Source organism: Sceloporus undulatus, chromosome 2, assembly GCF_019175285.1.
Source record: "Sceloporus undulatus isolate JIND9_A2432 ecotype Alabama chromosome 2, SceUnd_v1.1, whole genome shotgun sequence".
Classification (NCBI taxonomy): domain Eukaryota; kingdom Metazoa; phylum Chordata; class Lepidosauria; order Squamata; family Phrynosomatidae; genus Sceloporus; species Sceloporus undulatus.
Window position 1 is genome coordinate 59,593,696 of NC_056523.1, and position 17,313 is coordinate 59,611,008.

The 17,313-nt window shown below is 37.2% G+C and overlaps 1 protein-coding gene across 2 annotated transcripts in view; it reads right to left on the minus strand.

The window, feature by feature from the left end:
• Nucleotides 1–17,313, minus strand: part of CACNA2D3 (calcium voltage-gated channel auxiliary subunit alpha2delta 3) — a 726,617-nt gene that overhangs the window by 30,008 nt on the left and 679,296 nt on the right. For both annotated transcript variants that reach the window (XM_042453686.1, XM_042453685.1), the window contains 4 exons: nucleotides 16,982–17,057; nucleotides 13,378–13,430; nucleotides 10,725–10,780; nucleotides 7,792–7,903 (listed from right to left, as the gene is read on the minus strand). In XM_042453686.1, the coding sequence (XP_042309620.1) occupies nucleotides 7,792–7,903; nucleotides 10,725–10,780; nucleotides 13,378–13,430; nucleotides 16,982–17,057 (297 nt within the window). The remainder of the gene's footprint in view (nucleotides 1–7,791; nucleotides 7,904–10,724; nucleotides 10,781–13,377; nucleotides 13,431–16,981; nucleotides 17,058–17,313) is intronic.

Consider the following 17,313-nt stretch of genomic DNA (forward strand, 5'->3'; position numbering starts at 1 on the left):
TAATAATAATAATAATAATAATAATAATAATAATAATAATAATAATAATACCTCACTAAGAAAGAAAGAAAGAAACTCAAAAATGTGTTAAGCTTTCCTTCCACCTCCAGAAGTCTTCCCTCACCCCTCAAAAGGAGACAAACTATTTTTGATTTGGGAGAAAATACATTGCTTTGCTTTTGAATCAATCTGCCAGAGGTTTGGGGGCATGGAATTGTTCAGTACTAGTGCACCTTCACCTAATATATTGGAAGAGGAGAGAAGAATGAGCACCAGAATTTTCTTTTCAGAAGCGTTTTCCTTTCTTCCTGTGGCAGTATATGCAGTTTGCAACTCACTCTTTGAAAATATGTTGAGACATAAGCAAAACGAGAGCTTCTTTTAATATTTTTATGTATTTAGCCAATTTCTTTATAAGTGAACAACATCCAATTTTGCTCTTCCACAGGGAATTAAACTGAAGATTCATTAAACATTTTAATAAAATCAAGCAGTACAATTTGGTGAATATCTGCAGAACAACAAATTGTTAATTTTCTATAGAATCATAGAATCGTAGAGTTGGAAGAGACCACAAGGACCATCCAGTCCAACCCCATTCTGCCATGCAGGAAAGCTAAATCAAAGCATCCCCGACAGATGGCTATCCAGCCTCTGTTTAAAAACCTCTAAGGAAGGAGATTCCACTACACTCTGAGGGAGTTTTACTAATTTAAATGGCTTATTAAAATAGATTTCAATGCTTACAGTCAGTTCTCTTTCTAACACTAATGTACTCAGGCCAGTGTAGATTGATTCAGAAATATATCTTATTTATTTGCTCAGTGCTAATTAATATATTCTGTAGAAATTTGTTATAAATTAGGTATTAAGAAAATCTACACTAAATTACACTGGAAGCCATCCCTGAATCCCTTTATCCTGGATAGCTACCCAAACTATTGGATCCCAATGGCACTAAAATCTCAAAGTAATCTGCTTGTACATCTGGCACCATGACTCTGGAGTGGGCGGGGACTAGCCCTGCCTGTCACACATCCACTAATTAATTTTTTCAGGAAAGTCCACAGCAAATTGAGATCCCCCCCATGGATTAAATCTCTCATAAAAGCCTTGCACCCACCACAAATAGATGAGAATGTCATGGATCCAGATCACCAGCAATTCAAAGAAAATTAAGGGTTGTTGTTTTTTTTAACCGTGATGTAGTTGCATCCTGCTTTGTATAGCCTAGCACTGAACAGAAGATCGGAGTAGAGGATTTCCAGGTTCTATTCTACCCCTCTAATTATAGCCATTTGTTTTCTAGTTTTCAACTTTTGTTCCTCCAGATATCCAGAAGTCCCTGCCAGTGTGAATGTCCAGAAATGCACAGTAATGTTAAAAGGATTCCAAGAGATGAAAACCCAAGCACCTAGACACCAGAGGTTAAGAAACACTGCACTAGGGCCTCCTCCTGGATAATATCCTACAATGCAGACCAATAAATGTATGGTCAGACTAGACACAGACTATTCCTTCTCCATGTATGTGTGCTGTAGCTTGACAAGATCTGATTTTCAAAAATGACATGTCATCACACTGTACATTTCTCCATTCTTAACGTCCAGCTATGCAAAGCAGTGAGCAAAGAATTATAGAGTGGAATGACATCATACAACATTACACATTTTCCTCTCATTAGATATTACAAAAAAGAAAACAAAATAAGAAACCACAGAGAGGTATCTGTTGTATTCCTTTTATAACATCTGGGTTGGCTCTTGAGGTTGCTATATCCAGTGTAAACCCTTTATTCCCAAAACTCATTTTAAATATATCTGGGTTGTATTTATCTTCAGCTAACAATTAAAATTACTGAAATCTTCAGGTGTATGTCTTTTTGTGTCCAATGGCTCTTACTCCAAAGTGTCCAAAGGAAGTGTATTTAGGATGTGAGCCATAATCTGGGAAAGCACCTAATGACGTTTGGAAAGAAATAACATGCAATTTGCTCTGATTATAGCTGGTTTGAATTTTTGAGTGTTGAACTTATATTTCTGTGAAACTGGTGTTGCCGGACCATTTGCTACTTCAGCCCTATAATCACATCTTTAGAAGAAGAATGGAAGGACACTGCAATGCCCTCACATGGCTCCTTCCTAAGGTGAGTGCTCTATGCACTAAAGCTTATAATTTTAAACAATTTTGATGATACAAATTTTGTGATACAATTGTACTGTAATAACATCAGGTCTCAACTCTCAAAGAAATTGACCAAGAGCATTCCTTTCCCCCACTTTGTCCTCTGTTAAATGGATGTAGTACTTTTCTCGCTTCCTCTCTGTTACCACTGCTCTGCCTTTGGAGGAGGAGTTGCTGGGCAGAAGGGCTCTGCTCCCTTTCCAGGCAAGCAAGCAAGCAAGCAGGCAGGGAGACAAAACAGATAATGTTGTTTCTGGCCAGCATGCAATAGAAATCAAAGTGAAGTGCCAGCCAGCTCCAAAGTTGCAGCTGCACCATTTTAATTTCAATTGTTTTTGCCCACAGCAAGAGCAGCAGTGAACTCATCCAGTCAAATGTTACTCTTGGAGGGGACATGACTCACTGCCTTTACCTCCCTGTAGAAGAAAAAATATTTAAATTAAAATGACACTTGGCTGTCTTGGCTGACAGCATAGCACATCCCATGTTGCTGTCTCCGTGATGTTTTTCAGAAGCCTTCCAAGATGTCTTTGTTGTATAAAACCCCAGTTCATAGCTACCAGCATGGCTGCCTCAACAGAAGAGGAGGATATCTCTATTTTCCATACAAGGACTATTCTTCAAATATCCAAAAGACAGTCATACAGAAGCAGGCAAAGATTTGTTCTATGTTTCCTGTGAGGTTAAGGTTAAAACTAGAACTCATTAGCTTAAGGTATACATTCTTGGATTGATGGGTTTCGTTTACTTTATGTTTCACAGCATGTTGTGAATGATCTAATTTTTGAAGACCTCACCAACTCTTTGATTCAATGTTTTTGGAAAATAACAGAAAGATCTCATAATTCAAGTGTATCTTCGAAATATGAAGATGGTATTATTCAGGCCTTATTTTGTGGGGTCTAGGGTACCAGAAACAATGGACCAGGCCTATAGAGCAGAATGGGAAAATCCTTTGATTTGATTCATACCCAGTACAAATGACTGTGGTTTAAGAGAAGCTAGAGATCTGTCTTCTTGAATCTTTAGAATTCTGGAATGAGTAAAAAAAATGCAGATACTGTAAATGGTTGCTGTGTTGGCAAGACCTTAGCCCATGCTACAAGACAATGGGACAGTAGGTACTAAGTTGTATACTTTGGATACTTTCAATATGTCTATGCCCTGATAACCCCTTTTATTTGGGACACCATTTCTGAGCAATTAAAATAAAAGTAATATAATATATTTTTCCCCTCATGAGTTGCCATCCACCAACACAGAACTTGATTTTAATGACAAGGGGAAAGAAATCAACTAGGAGATTGTAATATATAGGAGTGTCAGTTGATCAAATATCAGCTGCATCCTGGAGATAAGATCTCTTCTTGTTCTCCTTTTTTCCCTTCTTATTTTAATGGTATTGTTCCCACATTTTGACCATTCAGGAGTCTGGGGGCCTTTAGTGGTATTTTCCTCTGATTCTGAGAAAAGTTCCAGTTTTTACAGTTGGTTAAATTTTCTAGGGGAGCCAGCATGCTGCAGTGGTTTGAGTGCTGGACAACAATTCTGGACAGCAAGGTCCAAATCTTTGCTCAACCATGAAAACCCACTGGGGCAACTCACAATCTCTCTGTTTGAAAGGAAGGCAAAAGCGAAACCTCTCTGAACAAATCTTGCCAAGAAACCCCAGTGGTAGGTTTGCTTAGGCTTGCCATAAATCAGAAACAACTTGAAGGAACCCAACAGGTTTTCTGTTATTGAATCTCCATAAACTCTGAAGCAGCTTTTTTGAAAATTTTCTCTGGTGAAATCCAGGCTTCATGATTTAAATGTATAGCACACTGGATGATGCCAGTCCAAGTGACACCATTGTGCTTTTGTTCATATTCTTTTTATTTATACTGTATAGAGAATCAATATCCATACAATCAAAAGATTATGCCCTAAAAAAATCTAAGTACATCTTCTCTCCATTTCTGGTCAGCTTCTAAATCTGTTTCTAGGGAGAAACAGTTTTAATTCAGCAAGTCAGTTATGATTAATTACCACTTAACTCAATGGTTTAAATGAGAGTGTAGCTTTGCCAGGAAGTGGGGCGTACTTCTACGTAAATATGCTTAAAATTGCAATGGTAGTCCCAATTCATTTTAGCTGGACTGGAGCCATTCCCTTATTCCATGGATGGTGCAGTACTTTGTCATCTGCCTTTATAAAAACTTTTTAAATGAACAAGTTCATAATATGCTTTCTGGAAAATTTGAAAAGCAATGTAAAGATAGCCAGTTTTGTATTCTTGTTGACAGTTGACAGATAGCCAGTTTTGTATTCTTGTTCACAGTTGAAAAATATGGTCTGACTTGTTTTGAACTGCTTTTTAAATAGAAGATTAATTTTCTAATCAGTGGGATATAGAATGACAAAATTGTTGACTAGGGCAGCCAGACCATAACCATAATGGCATTCTTATATGATTCTTATTTTCTTTTAGGCTCCTGCATTCTCCAGGGTCCCTATATTTTGGAAAATAATTTAAACATTGCAAATCATGAAGTACAAATAATGTATTTATATCAACGGCGGGGGAGGGGGAAGAAAGAAACCAGTATCCAAGTATAACATGTCCAAGACTGGGTGAATTATTTCCAGGAGTTCATCCTGGGTTTTCTATAAGTCTAACAATTTAACAAATGCATCACAGTTGCTGAGATGAGATCACTTTATCTTGCAGATTTTGCTTTTTCAAGCCACGAAAGTGTGCCATTAAAGTGTATTCCTATTCTTCTATAATAACTAGGGAACATCAACTTATGGTGGACACTGAGGCCTACATTTTGGATTCCCTATTGCAAAGGAGTTTATGCATGCTAGTTAGGCTTTCTCCAGGGAGCCAGTGTTCCTCATCATGAAAAGGGAGTTTGAACTTATATAGGTAACGATACCATGGATTCAATGTAATGTATGTAAAATTGGGCTGCATGCCTCTGTACATTCCAAGGATGTAACTGTATTTTAATTCAAATAGTTTTTTCTTAGACCAGGCACAGTAATATTATACACATAGGATTTGATACTAGAAGGCATGGAGAGGTCAGATTGCTAAAACAATTCTGTGTGGCTGATATTTAAAAAAGGAATAACAGGGACAATGTAAACTTACTCTGCCATTATAAAAGCAAGTCCAGAGGAGGGTGACTAAAATGATGAAAGATCTCGAAACCATGTCTTATAAGGAGTGGCTGAGGAAGCTGGATATGCTTAGCCTGGGGAAGAGAAGGTTAAGAGGAGATATGATAGCTGTGTTTGAATATTTGAAGGGGTGTCATACTGAGGATGGAGGAAGCTTGTTCTCTGCAACTTCAGCAAATAGGACCTGGAGCTATGGATTCAAACTATAGTAAAAGAGATTGCATCTCAACATTAGGAGGCACTTTCTGACAGTAAGAGCTGTTTGACAGTGGTACACACTCCCTCAGAGAGTGGTGGAGTCTCCTTCTTTGGAGGTCTTTCTTTAGAGGCTGGATGGCCATCTGTTGGGGGTGCTTTGATTGAGTATCCCAGCATAGCAGGGGGTTGGACTGGATGACTGTTGAGGTCTCCTCCCTGATTCTCTAAATCCTGTAGCACCTTTAAGACTTGGTGAGAAAAAGAAATTTCCAGCCTAAGCTTTCATGGATTCCAGTCCATTTCATCAGATTCAATTAGTGTCCATAAAAGCTTATGCTAGAAATTTATTTTTCTCAGTCTCAGAAGTGCTTCCTTTATGTTTATTTGATGGATGGATGGATGGATGGATGGATATCTTTATATATGCTGGAACAGATTAACAAAGTGATGGCTTTACTACTCTTCCACTGTGATATATTCCATGAGGTACAAGTACCATGGCAGAATTGAAGTACGGAAATTCTTTCATGAATGAGTTCTCCATCATCATTATGTTAACAGTTTCGGGTTTATAGAGTCGCCTAGTCATGGGATACACTTTTTCAGTGAGGAATTTTTATAACAACTCCCCACGCACTATGAATTCTAGAGTTAACAAAGTCACATGAGAGAACTGTGCTGTCAGAATTAGAACATTTTGAGTCTGTTCTAAGTCACCATTTGTTGATTGTTAATGACAGTAATTGAATAAATTACACAGTGAAGAGTGTTCCCATGAGTCTCAAACACTTATTCAAATTATTTCTTTGGTTTACCATTGCTTGCAAAGAAAAATAATTGGTGCCTTGAGATCAGCATATTACTAGCACAGAGAGATTTTCTTTCCACTATGGAAAACAAAATGATTTTCTATGAAAATTATCTTGGTTTATTATTTTTAAAATACTATAATTTGCTGTAAATTCAGTTTCCAACTCTCTTCATCCAAGTAATGCTGAATTAGATTATTTTTCTCTGACCTGATATCACCTTTAAATATATCAGTTGCAAATTTATTTTTCATCTGAAGAAAGTGCAGCCCCTGTTAAATTACATCTCCTGTTTGTTTAAATGAAGGTATTTTGAAGATTGCACACCACCACCACCAAATAATAATAATAATAATAATGTAAAACCTTTTCAGCCCTCCCAGATCTGTCTGATTAGACTTTTGCACTAATATGCACACTGAAAAATAGATTGATCATCTGTAATTAAAATTCTCCTCAAAATATTTATAACAAAGATATTATTATAATATATTATAAAACAGATATTTATCAAAAGAGATAATATGGCAAATGCAAAACTAATAATATTCCTGGATTTATGTAGTTCAGATAAAAGATCTAATAGCATTGTGGAACTACTTCTCAGGTCAAATTTTACAGCAAAGTACAGACCAATAAACTCAAAATTATTGGACTATATTGATCATGACTTTGTCATGAAGTCTTGTGTCTGTTCGACAAACGTGTTCAGCAATACAACCAACAAAGGTCTTGACAGGAATGTCAAAGCAGAACATCTCAACTTTCAATATTTCATTTGTAGTGGTTCATTGATACTTCACAAATGCATGTAAATAGACCATAGAAACTGACATGGAAATATCTCCTTCCCTGTAGCCCTATTGGCTTCAGCACCATCCTCTGAATTCAGTTCTTGGACTATTCTTGGACTATTAGAATTCTGTAACTGTCCCTGGATGCTGTCTGTCTATCTATTAATCATCATCATAATCATCATAATCATCATAATCATCATCATCATCATCATCATCATCATCATCATCATCATCATCTCTCCCATTCCAATGGACATTACTGAGGAAGGCAAAAGCAAACACATTTAGTGCTTTTAAAAAAATTAAATTTGCTTGCTAGTAAACTTTCATTTGCTTTTCACTCAACCAAGTGGCTTGAATAAGCAATGAGAAACTTAGATGCTAATGAGATGACAAATATGTCTCAGTGTCTCAACCAAATTGTAATGCTGTTGTCAATATTTTGATAGTGGAGACCTGTGGAGACAATCATGTATAAACTTGTTGCATTTACGTTCCTGGTTTACTCAAACATTTATCAATATCAAACTTTAAACATTAACCTTTTTCACATGTCTAATTGCAGCTTATAGGAATGCATGATATTGGTGTGAAATTTAGACCTCCACAGCCAATTCAATTTAAAAAGTACTTACTTGAAGCAGTCATCACAATCAATATTGCCTGTGGTCTCCTTGATTGTGCGTTCAGAAACAAAGGCTGGATATTCAGTGTCACAAGGCTCTAGGGTTTGTTTCAATCTCTGCGCTAAAGCAAACAGAACAGATTGATGATATTTTGTAATAACTTCAGTCAAAATCCTGCAGTGTGAGGTATGATATCAAATACTTCAACGTGGATGCAAATGTTACGCTGCTTCTGCCACCCTGTGATTTATAAATTTATTGCATATTTTTTATTTTAAAATTAACTTACCATTTATAAATAGGATATTATTTTCTAAGGGGGCTTAGTCACCCTAGTGCCTTCCTGATGTTTTTAACTACAGCTCCCACCAAACCCAGCCAATTTAAGGCAATACCTGGTGCTTCAGTACAAAAAATCTGGTAGGTATTCAGGTTGCCTATCCCTGTTGTAAGGATGTTCTCAGAACATATATTCATAATTTATCCTTACCTAAACTTGTCTGAACTATAGTTGTATGCAAATGATCTCCTGAAATTCTCCACACTATTTGTATGGAGAGTGGGGAGAGAAATTGGGGGTCGATTTTATTGAATTTCTCCAGAGGCATTAGGTTTTCTCCAACCATTTTTCCAAGTGGCACTCACAATTAGAATGCTTGTTTGCTTCTTTCTTCATTGCTACTGTTTTTTTGTCTTGTAGTGCCACTATACCTGCATTCTGGCCACTGTTTTGCATCCTCAGTAATGCCCAATAAATATAATTTTTTTGAAGAATTGCTTCATGTTGTCTTTGTATAGGTTTTAACTGAAATGCTGGAAGCTGGCCAGCTGACAATGGGATGACTTTACAATGCAAGATAGGATATTTACATACATTCCTTCTTTCACCACAACTTCATAGGCACAGTAAGACAAACAATCCTGAACCTATGTGAAGTTGAAGGCTGAATCTATCCACGGCAATTTCTCTGTACTTTGAACATCTTTTTCCATAGAAATTTCTCCATATCAGAATAAATGGGAATGGCTGCCACTACACATAGTAAATGTGGAAAAAGGTTTTCAGCATTGTGATAGTTTTATGTTTTTGGTTTCATGGAGTCTAAGTATACATATTTTTCTGAAATAAGCTCTAACCTGCCATGCATGAATAAATGTCAGTATCATGTAGTCTACAAAAAATGCAGCCAATCTGGGGGAAGGTATCACAGTTTCCCTCTTCTCTTGCCCAAAAAGCTGAAGGAAAATAGGGAAAGATTCCACAGTCCGGCCACAACACTCATTCTGGGAAAAGCTAGATAAACATATTTGGAGGTCCTTTTTACAATCTAGATTTTCCATCGTGCAACACTTTGAATGTGCTAGTAGAGCCTAATCATTTGTATACACAGAGAGGTGGGATATTATTATTATTATTATTATTAGTAGTAGTAGTAGTATTAGTATTATTAGATAATATTTTCTGGAGTATTTAGAAATGAATACACCTGTATTGATTATGAAAGTTGGACTTATGTTCAGTCATGCTCCGAGTGGACCCACTGAAATCAATGTACCTATGACTGATTTCAGTGGAGCAACTCTAAGTAGGACTAAGCATGGATGCAACTCAAAATCTATTTAGTGGATGAAAATAAAATTTAAAAGACCCACACAACTCCATTCTTCTTCTCAGGTACACTTGGCATGAATTAATTGTGAACAAATGTATCATCGTATCTGCAATTTTCTGGTTATACCTTCTACCATGCTAATGCCACATTACAGCTAAAATAAGCAGGTATGGACTCTGATTGATTTGGATTTGTACCCAGCAGGGCCTATGTCAGAGATTTTGTTTTTCAAAGCAAAACCAAGACACAAATACAAAAATAAAAAATCTCAAGACTTTTATTCAAGATCTGTATGCTATTTCTAGGGCAAACTAAGAGAATCATGCTATGTTATGTTCAGTAAAAAAAGCACTCAGTTGATAAAGCTCCTCATTAGAATAAGTAGAGAAGAAGAGATGTAGCTACCTAGATGTTTGAACCAGATTTTTGAACTGCCATATGATTGCCACCTCACCCAGTTCTAAACTATAATAATCTCTTTCTAGCGATCAGGATGAAGGGGTACTTTCCTACTTCCTAGTAATTAAAGCAAGGGAGCAGGTGAAGTGTATAATTACATGATCTGCTTCCAGCTATAATGCGAATGAATATCCCTCAGATGCAATATCTTTATCTAGTGAGGTAATGGCAAACCTTTGCCCTTAAGGAAGGAAGGCTGCAAGTTAATAATACTGTTACAGCTGTAACACACATTTATTTCTGTGTTTTTTTAAAGGAAGAGAGCCGCAGACTGAAAAAGCCATTTTATTGGACAGTGTAAGGCAACATAAGGTATAGTATTTGTAGAGGTCACATAAGGACACCTATATCAGTTCTATTCCTGATCCAGAAGATCAGGGGAGTAGCTGAGGGATACATCCTGCTGATTCTGATGTAGGTGTTCTCTAAAAAGATAGTTAGCTGGAAATATTAGCATGATGCCCAAGATTATTTCAGGGAATAAGGCACTGTATATTTCATATCTCTGTGGGATGCCTTAGGAAGGTAACAGCTTTCTCTCTTCTTGACAACATTAACATGAGGGTGCCATAAAAGAATGTGATAGGTTTTAGCTGCCGTCTTCATTTATCTAAAGTAGCCTCTATCATCTTATTAGTCACAAGCCACTGATTTCAGGAGTATACCCAATGCCTGTCATCAAATCCTCCAGGCTACTACACGTGTACAGAAAAATTTCCCTTTGTGTGGCAGGCTTCTCTTCTTGGGGCAGAAAACTGGGAGTGCTTGCATATATGGAGATCAACAGGTCTTTTGTGGTTTACCCAGTCTTGTATTATAAAGGCAAAGAACATATCTGCTAATGATGTCATGAATACAAATGATGCTTACCTTTTGCTATTAAATCTGAATGCCACCAATTGCATAGATTAAATTCCACCAGAAACCTAAACCACAAAAGATAAAATATATTATTACAACTGGCATCTCCATACCAGCTGTCAGAAAGAGAACTAAATCAAATTCCTTTTAAGATGACATATTTTTTTCTAATATTCTTTATTTTCTCCTAGTTGACTCCAACTTGCAATTGCAAATTTTGTTGAAGTTGATACTCTTTGACATCACTGATACAGCTTTCAAAAAATTTGTTATGAAAGCAGTTTCTAGTATATTGCAGCCTACATCAATCTAACTTCTGGATATTATTTATGTTTAATTTTTCAAGAAACAGAATGTTTTTATTCTCTAATTAAAAACTTTATACTATCCCAAGTGCCCTTGCTATGGTACAAACAATTTCCATTTCAGGCTCCTGTATAATAGTACACATTCATTTGATTGGCTGACTGGAAAACTCTCATGTACAGATTTCCCTTTAAAATATATATTCTGAAATTTATCATCTTCAGGTTGTGCATATGTGATATCTAAAAACAAGTCTCTACAATTAATGAAAAGGCAACAGCTTATAAAAAGTATATTTAAAGGAAAAACAATTGCCATAACCAAGCAAGAATGAAATGAAAACTTTGTTTGCATCCTATAAAGAAATATTTTATCAGATCATTACTACAGGTTGTTTTTCTCAAGTTATTATTAGAAACCAGTAGTGTTGTATTCTCTTTTAAATTTTACAGTTACAGAGAAAGAAAGTGCACCTTTCACTCTGAAAGGGAAACGCCACTTTAAAGTTGCTGTCTGTCTGTGAAATGGTATGGTTGTTTAAAAAGGTCAATCAGATATTTCTCAGTGATCCTCCCACTTCACAAATGACCAATAAATTCTAGGAATTCTTTTGTGTTTAGTGAGGTTATCCTGCTTAAAAGAGCTTAATCCATTTTCATTTTAAATACTGCTTGATAATGACCAAAACTTCAGCTCTGTATAGATTGAAATTCTTAATGAAATTGTTGAACAATTACAGATTCACTGAGAATCTATCTTATTTTATGAACAGCCTGCTCAAGTAGAACTAGGAACAAAAGATTCATATTAAATTTAACTCCGCCCACAATAATAAATTTAGACTACAATTCTATATCTATTTGTCAGGGAGTTAGCCCCACTGAAAACAATAGGACTTCTGAATAGCCATGTGTAGGTTTACATTCTTAGGACCAAAACACACTGCAGAAATAACCCAGTGTGAGACCAGGGCCCGTTACAAACAGGCATAAAAGTACGGACTTAGTCCGTACTAGGGTTAGGAAGGGGCGTCACTTCTTGGCGTCCCTAACCCTAGTACAGACTGAGTCCGTACAAAATGGCAGTGCCGTATGCACACGGGCGCCGCCATGACTATGTCACGACTGTGCCGCCTCTAAACGGGGTGGCACGGTTGTGACATAGTGCGGCCATGCAAGGGCGCCAAGGGCGCCCTTTCTGCGGCCCCAGAAGGAGCTCCGTTTCAGAGCTCCTTCCAGCTTTACGTCACTGGGAGCAGCCTTTACATTGCTGCGCCTGTGATGCAGAGGAGAAAGGGGCCAAGCGGCCCCTTTCTCCTCCTCCCCGCCACCGCTGGGTGTCCTTGGGGCTTGAAGCCAAAAGGACACCCCTTTCCAGGCCGCAGGGAAGCGGCCTTTTGCAGCTTCCCCGCGGCCTGGAAAGCGGCGGATCAGGGCCTCGGAGGCTGCCGTTGTGGCAGCTGAGGCCCCGATCCAGCGGGGAAAGGGCCGGTTACAGGCTGCCCCAAATGGCCGGTCTGTAACGTGCCTAACTGTCCTGGCTCAGTGCTAGGGAATCCTGGGAAATGTAGTTTATTGTAGCACCAGAGCTCTCTGACAAAAAAGGCTAAATATATCACAAAACTACAGTTCCCAAAATTCTCTACCATTGAGCCAGAGCAGTTAAAATGGTCTCAAACTGGATTATTTCTGCAGTGTGTTTTGGACCTACGTTTATGTTCTGAAATTCCTTTGGAGATCCTTAAACTGATGTTGGGTCGACATCTTTCAGGAGTGATTTAATTGTATATTCTTTGTTGCCTCTTCCAACTCTAATAGATGATGGCCCCAAGTTGGTGCGGGGATGGGCAGGTGTTTACATGCCCACTCATTCCCACACCATGGACACATAATTGCTGCACTCCCTTTATCTCCCTCTACCATTGCTGCTAGTGAGAAGACCTGTTGCTGTGTCTGATGTGGAAACGGGACAGTAGGCTGCACCTGCAAACGGCAGGTCATTTTGACTCCCACTAAGGCCCCTTTGACCTGGGATTGTGCTGGATCCACCAGATCTATGCCCAGTCTGCCATAAGCCAGCTTGATCCCAGTCCAGGGCTAATGGCCTGCATCATCCAAACAGCTTAACACAAGGCCAGGGGAATATAGGGCTTTTGGTCCATGTGGGCAGCCCCCATACGTTTCTATGAAACCTACTACTATGAAAGAAGTAACCATTTGGTTACATTCTAAACCTCTAAAATTATACAAATTATACACATGAGATTTGAATCAGTAGACAGCCAAATTTAAACAAGAATAAGAATTTTGCAAGGGAAAAGTACTAATAACTGCAGAGCTGAATAAGGTTTACTTACAGGACAACTTCTGTCACAATCCATTTTACTGCAGCAAAGAAAGCTTTATAAGGCTGAGGAGAAGCAATTTATTTAAATCAAAAGACACAGAATGCATAGTGATTAGTTACATTATATTTCAAGCATAGATAGAAATACTTTCAAAGGTCAATACTATATCTCAGTGATAAAATTTTAACTGTTTTATTTTGTTAGTGCTGTAATACATCCAGTTCAAATGAAATACTTGTTATCAATGGAATAACTACCATTGACCAAAAAAGAGCAGTGAATAAAACATTTTATTCAAACATTTAAAAGCTGAATTTTCCTTAGAGCTTGGAAAGTTACTTGTAATGAATGATCACAATGGCATGCTGAAGCCATTTACAAATGAATTGTGGTAGAGCAATAGGACCCAGGACAACATTCTATTATTCCTTAATTAAAGGTGGCTTCAGTATGTTATTTTTATTAAAGCAACTTTACAACCTCTTCTTCAAGAGATTACTATTTTTCAGGCTAATCCAATCTATAATGTAATAAGCAGAACAAAATTCTGTCCAGCAGGAAACACATTTGTTGTTGTTGTTGTTAACTGCTCTCTAGTTGATCTCGTCCCATGGCAACCCTTGGATGAGACATCTCCAAGACCCCCTACTCTCTACTACTCTGCCTAGTACCTGTACAATCATACCTGTGACTTCCTTAATATAATCTATCCATCTAGCATGTGGCCTTCCTCTCTTTCTACTTTCCGCTACCTTTTCTAACATTACTATTTTTTCCATTGAGTTGTGTCTTCTCATGATGCGGCTGAAGTATGACAGACTAAGAGAGCTCTTGCAGCACCTTTGAGATTAACAGAAAGAAAGAAGTTGGCAGCATGAGCTTTTGTAGACTTCATTCTACCTCCTCAGATGATGAAGTCTAGGAAAGCTCATGCTGCCAACTTCTTCTTTTCAGTTAGTCTCAAAAGTGCTACAAGATCTCTCTACATACTGATTCTACAGACTAACATGGCCATATCTTTGAATTCTACAACAGCCTAGATTTTTTCACTTTAGCTTCCAAGGAGATCTCTGGCTTGATCTGCTCCAGGACCCATTTGTTTGTCTTTTTGGCTGTCCATGGAATTCTCAGCATTCTTCTCCAGCACCACATCTCAAATGAATTAATTTTCTTTCTATCTTATTTCTTAACTGTCCAGCTCTCACATCCAAACATGGTAACAGGGAATACGATGACTTGTATGATTCTAACTTTTATGCTCAGTTGTATATCTTTGCATTTTAGGGTCTTTTCTAGTTATTTCATAGCCACCCTCCCCATTCTTAACCTTCTGATTTCTTGGCTGCAGTCCCCATTTTTACAAATGTTTGAGCTCAGGTAAGAGAGCTCTTTTACTATTTCTATTTCTTCATTGTCTAGGTTGAATTTCTGTAGATTCTCCAAGGTAATTATTTTTGTTTTCTTTATGTTCAACAGTAAGCCTACCTTTGCACTTGCTTCCTTCATCTTCCTTAGTAGTTGTTCAAGGTCAGGGAAGATTTTTGCTAGTATTATGTTTTCATCTACATATCTTAGATTGTTGATATTCCTTCCTCCTATTTTCACTCCTCCTTCTATTTCTAATCCTGATTTTCTTACAACATATTCTGCATATAAACTGAACAGGTAGTGTGATATGATGCAGCCTTGTCTGACCTCTTTGCCAATTGAGAACCATTCTGTTTCTCCATGTTCTGTTCTGACAGTAGCCTCTTTTCCTGAGTACAGATTCCTCATCATAACTATCAGATGTGTTGGCACTCTCATATCTTTAAGGGCCTTCCATAGCCTTTCATGATCTATATAGTCAAAGGCTTGGCTATGGTCTTTAAAACACATGCTGATTTTCTTTTGGAATTCCCTGGTGTGCTACATTAGCCATTGTATGTTTGTAGTGTGGTCCCAAGTGCCTCTGACTTTACTGCACCCTGTTTAGACCTATGGGATTTCTCTTTATATGTATGTTTGGAGTGTATGTTGCAAAAGTTTGAGCAGAATTTTGCTTGCGTGGGAGATTAATACTATGGTCCTATAGTTGCTGTGTCTCCTTTTTTGTGGATGGGGATGTATATTGATCATTTCTAATCTGTTGGCCATCGTTTTGTTTTCCATATCTGTTGGCATATGTTAGCACTGTAGTTGACTCTGTCAGCATGGACTGCAGCAGTTCGATTGGGATATCATCTGTTCATGGTGATTTGGTCTTTTTGCCATTTCTCTTATTGCACATCATCTTTCAGAATTTGAATTTAATCTTTATATCCACATGTCATTCATTTTATAATCTCCTTTATATAACTCTTCTGTGTATTGCATCCAATGTCTTTTTATTCCTTCTTCGTCTTGAATTATTTTATTTTTATTGTCATAGAGCAGCCTGGTCCTTGGTTTGAAATTTCCTTTGATTTCCTGGATCTTGTGGAACAGGTCTTTTGTTCTTCCCTTTTTATTGTTGTCTTCTATTTCACTCAGAGGTCTCAAAGAATATCACTACCTCCTGTCTTAGCCCATGAAATTTATCTTTTATATTGGTTGCCTCCCACAGATAGAAGGAATCCTGTCCATAAGAATCCAGGTTGTGGATTCAACCACTTATGGACATTGGTTTCATTGTCAAAGGGGCTGTATGAATCCATTTTTACTCAGAAAAGTTTTAAAAGCTATCAAAAGTTTTTACCAATTAAAACCCAAAGTGAATCCACTAACCCATTGATACAAGCTACTAATGGAGTCAGTTCTACATTTGAAAAGAGTTCTGTTATGAATATTAATTTAAACAGAGTACACACAGCTACCTTTGCCATCGATTATGTTTACCAAGATACTGTGGATACAAATTTTAAACTTCTCCTCCTTCTCTGTTAAAGTTTGTAGTTTCATGGTATTCTCTCATTCTAATTTTAATAAATATATGTTCAGAGGAAGAATCCTTTATTCAGCTTTACAAGTTAAATGGTTTGAAAATGAACCTATTGTTCAGTTTAGACTGACTGTTTCTTTAAAGAAACACTTAACCTGTAGGCTACTGAAATTCCTCTCATAATTTAAAATACAACAAATATTTATAGGTAATTTACAAACTCCAGAAAACAGGTGTTCATAACAAACACACTGAAAATTTTTAACACTGCTGTGGGGTAAAATAAAAAAATGCTACTGTAGACTAGCCTTAAATAGCAAATAAATAACACATTGCATTCATTTATTCCAAACCATTTTTCTTGTGACATGGAGTACTGTTGAAAAGCAGTTCCCATGAGACCTGCAGAGTCTTATATACTGGAGCTTCTGAAAAATTTAGTAACATAAAGAAATACTATACAAAATTATTGCATATATATATATTAAATAACAATATGGTGTGCGTGTGCGCGCGCGCGTGCGCTTATTTGTTTGTACCTATGCCTTCTCATTTTATGTATCTGGAAAAAAATTAAATGTGATTTAGGATACAACCTTATTGTCACTGTATTAAAAGTAAGCCCTCTTGACCAAGGTGAGGTTTACTTTTGAATGAACAGATATATGACCGCAGTGCTAGTGAAGAAGTGTTCACAGTCAGAATGATACTTACATCCAGTAAGCTATGGGCGCTGTCACTACTTTCTTTAGTTGTTTTACACATGGCTTGGTAATCATACAGTGTAATTCTATGAGGAAAAATAGAAAATTGCTTGTCTAAGAGAAGAAAACACATCAGGAAAAAAACCCCAGAATAAACAACATTTTCCCAATAAAGAAAAATAGAAGAGGAAGAAGAAGATGTAGAAAAAGGTAGAACAACAGAACAAATTAAAGTAGAAGTTGGGTAAGTTGATACACATTCCAAAGACAAATAAGGCATTGAGATTACAAGTATATGAGATCACACACACACACACACACACACATCAATACAGTTGGAAA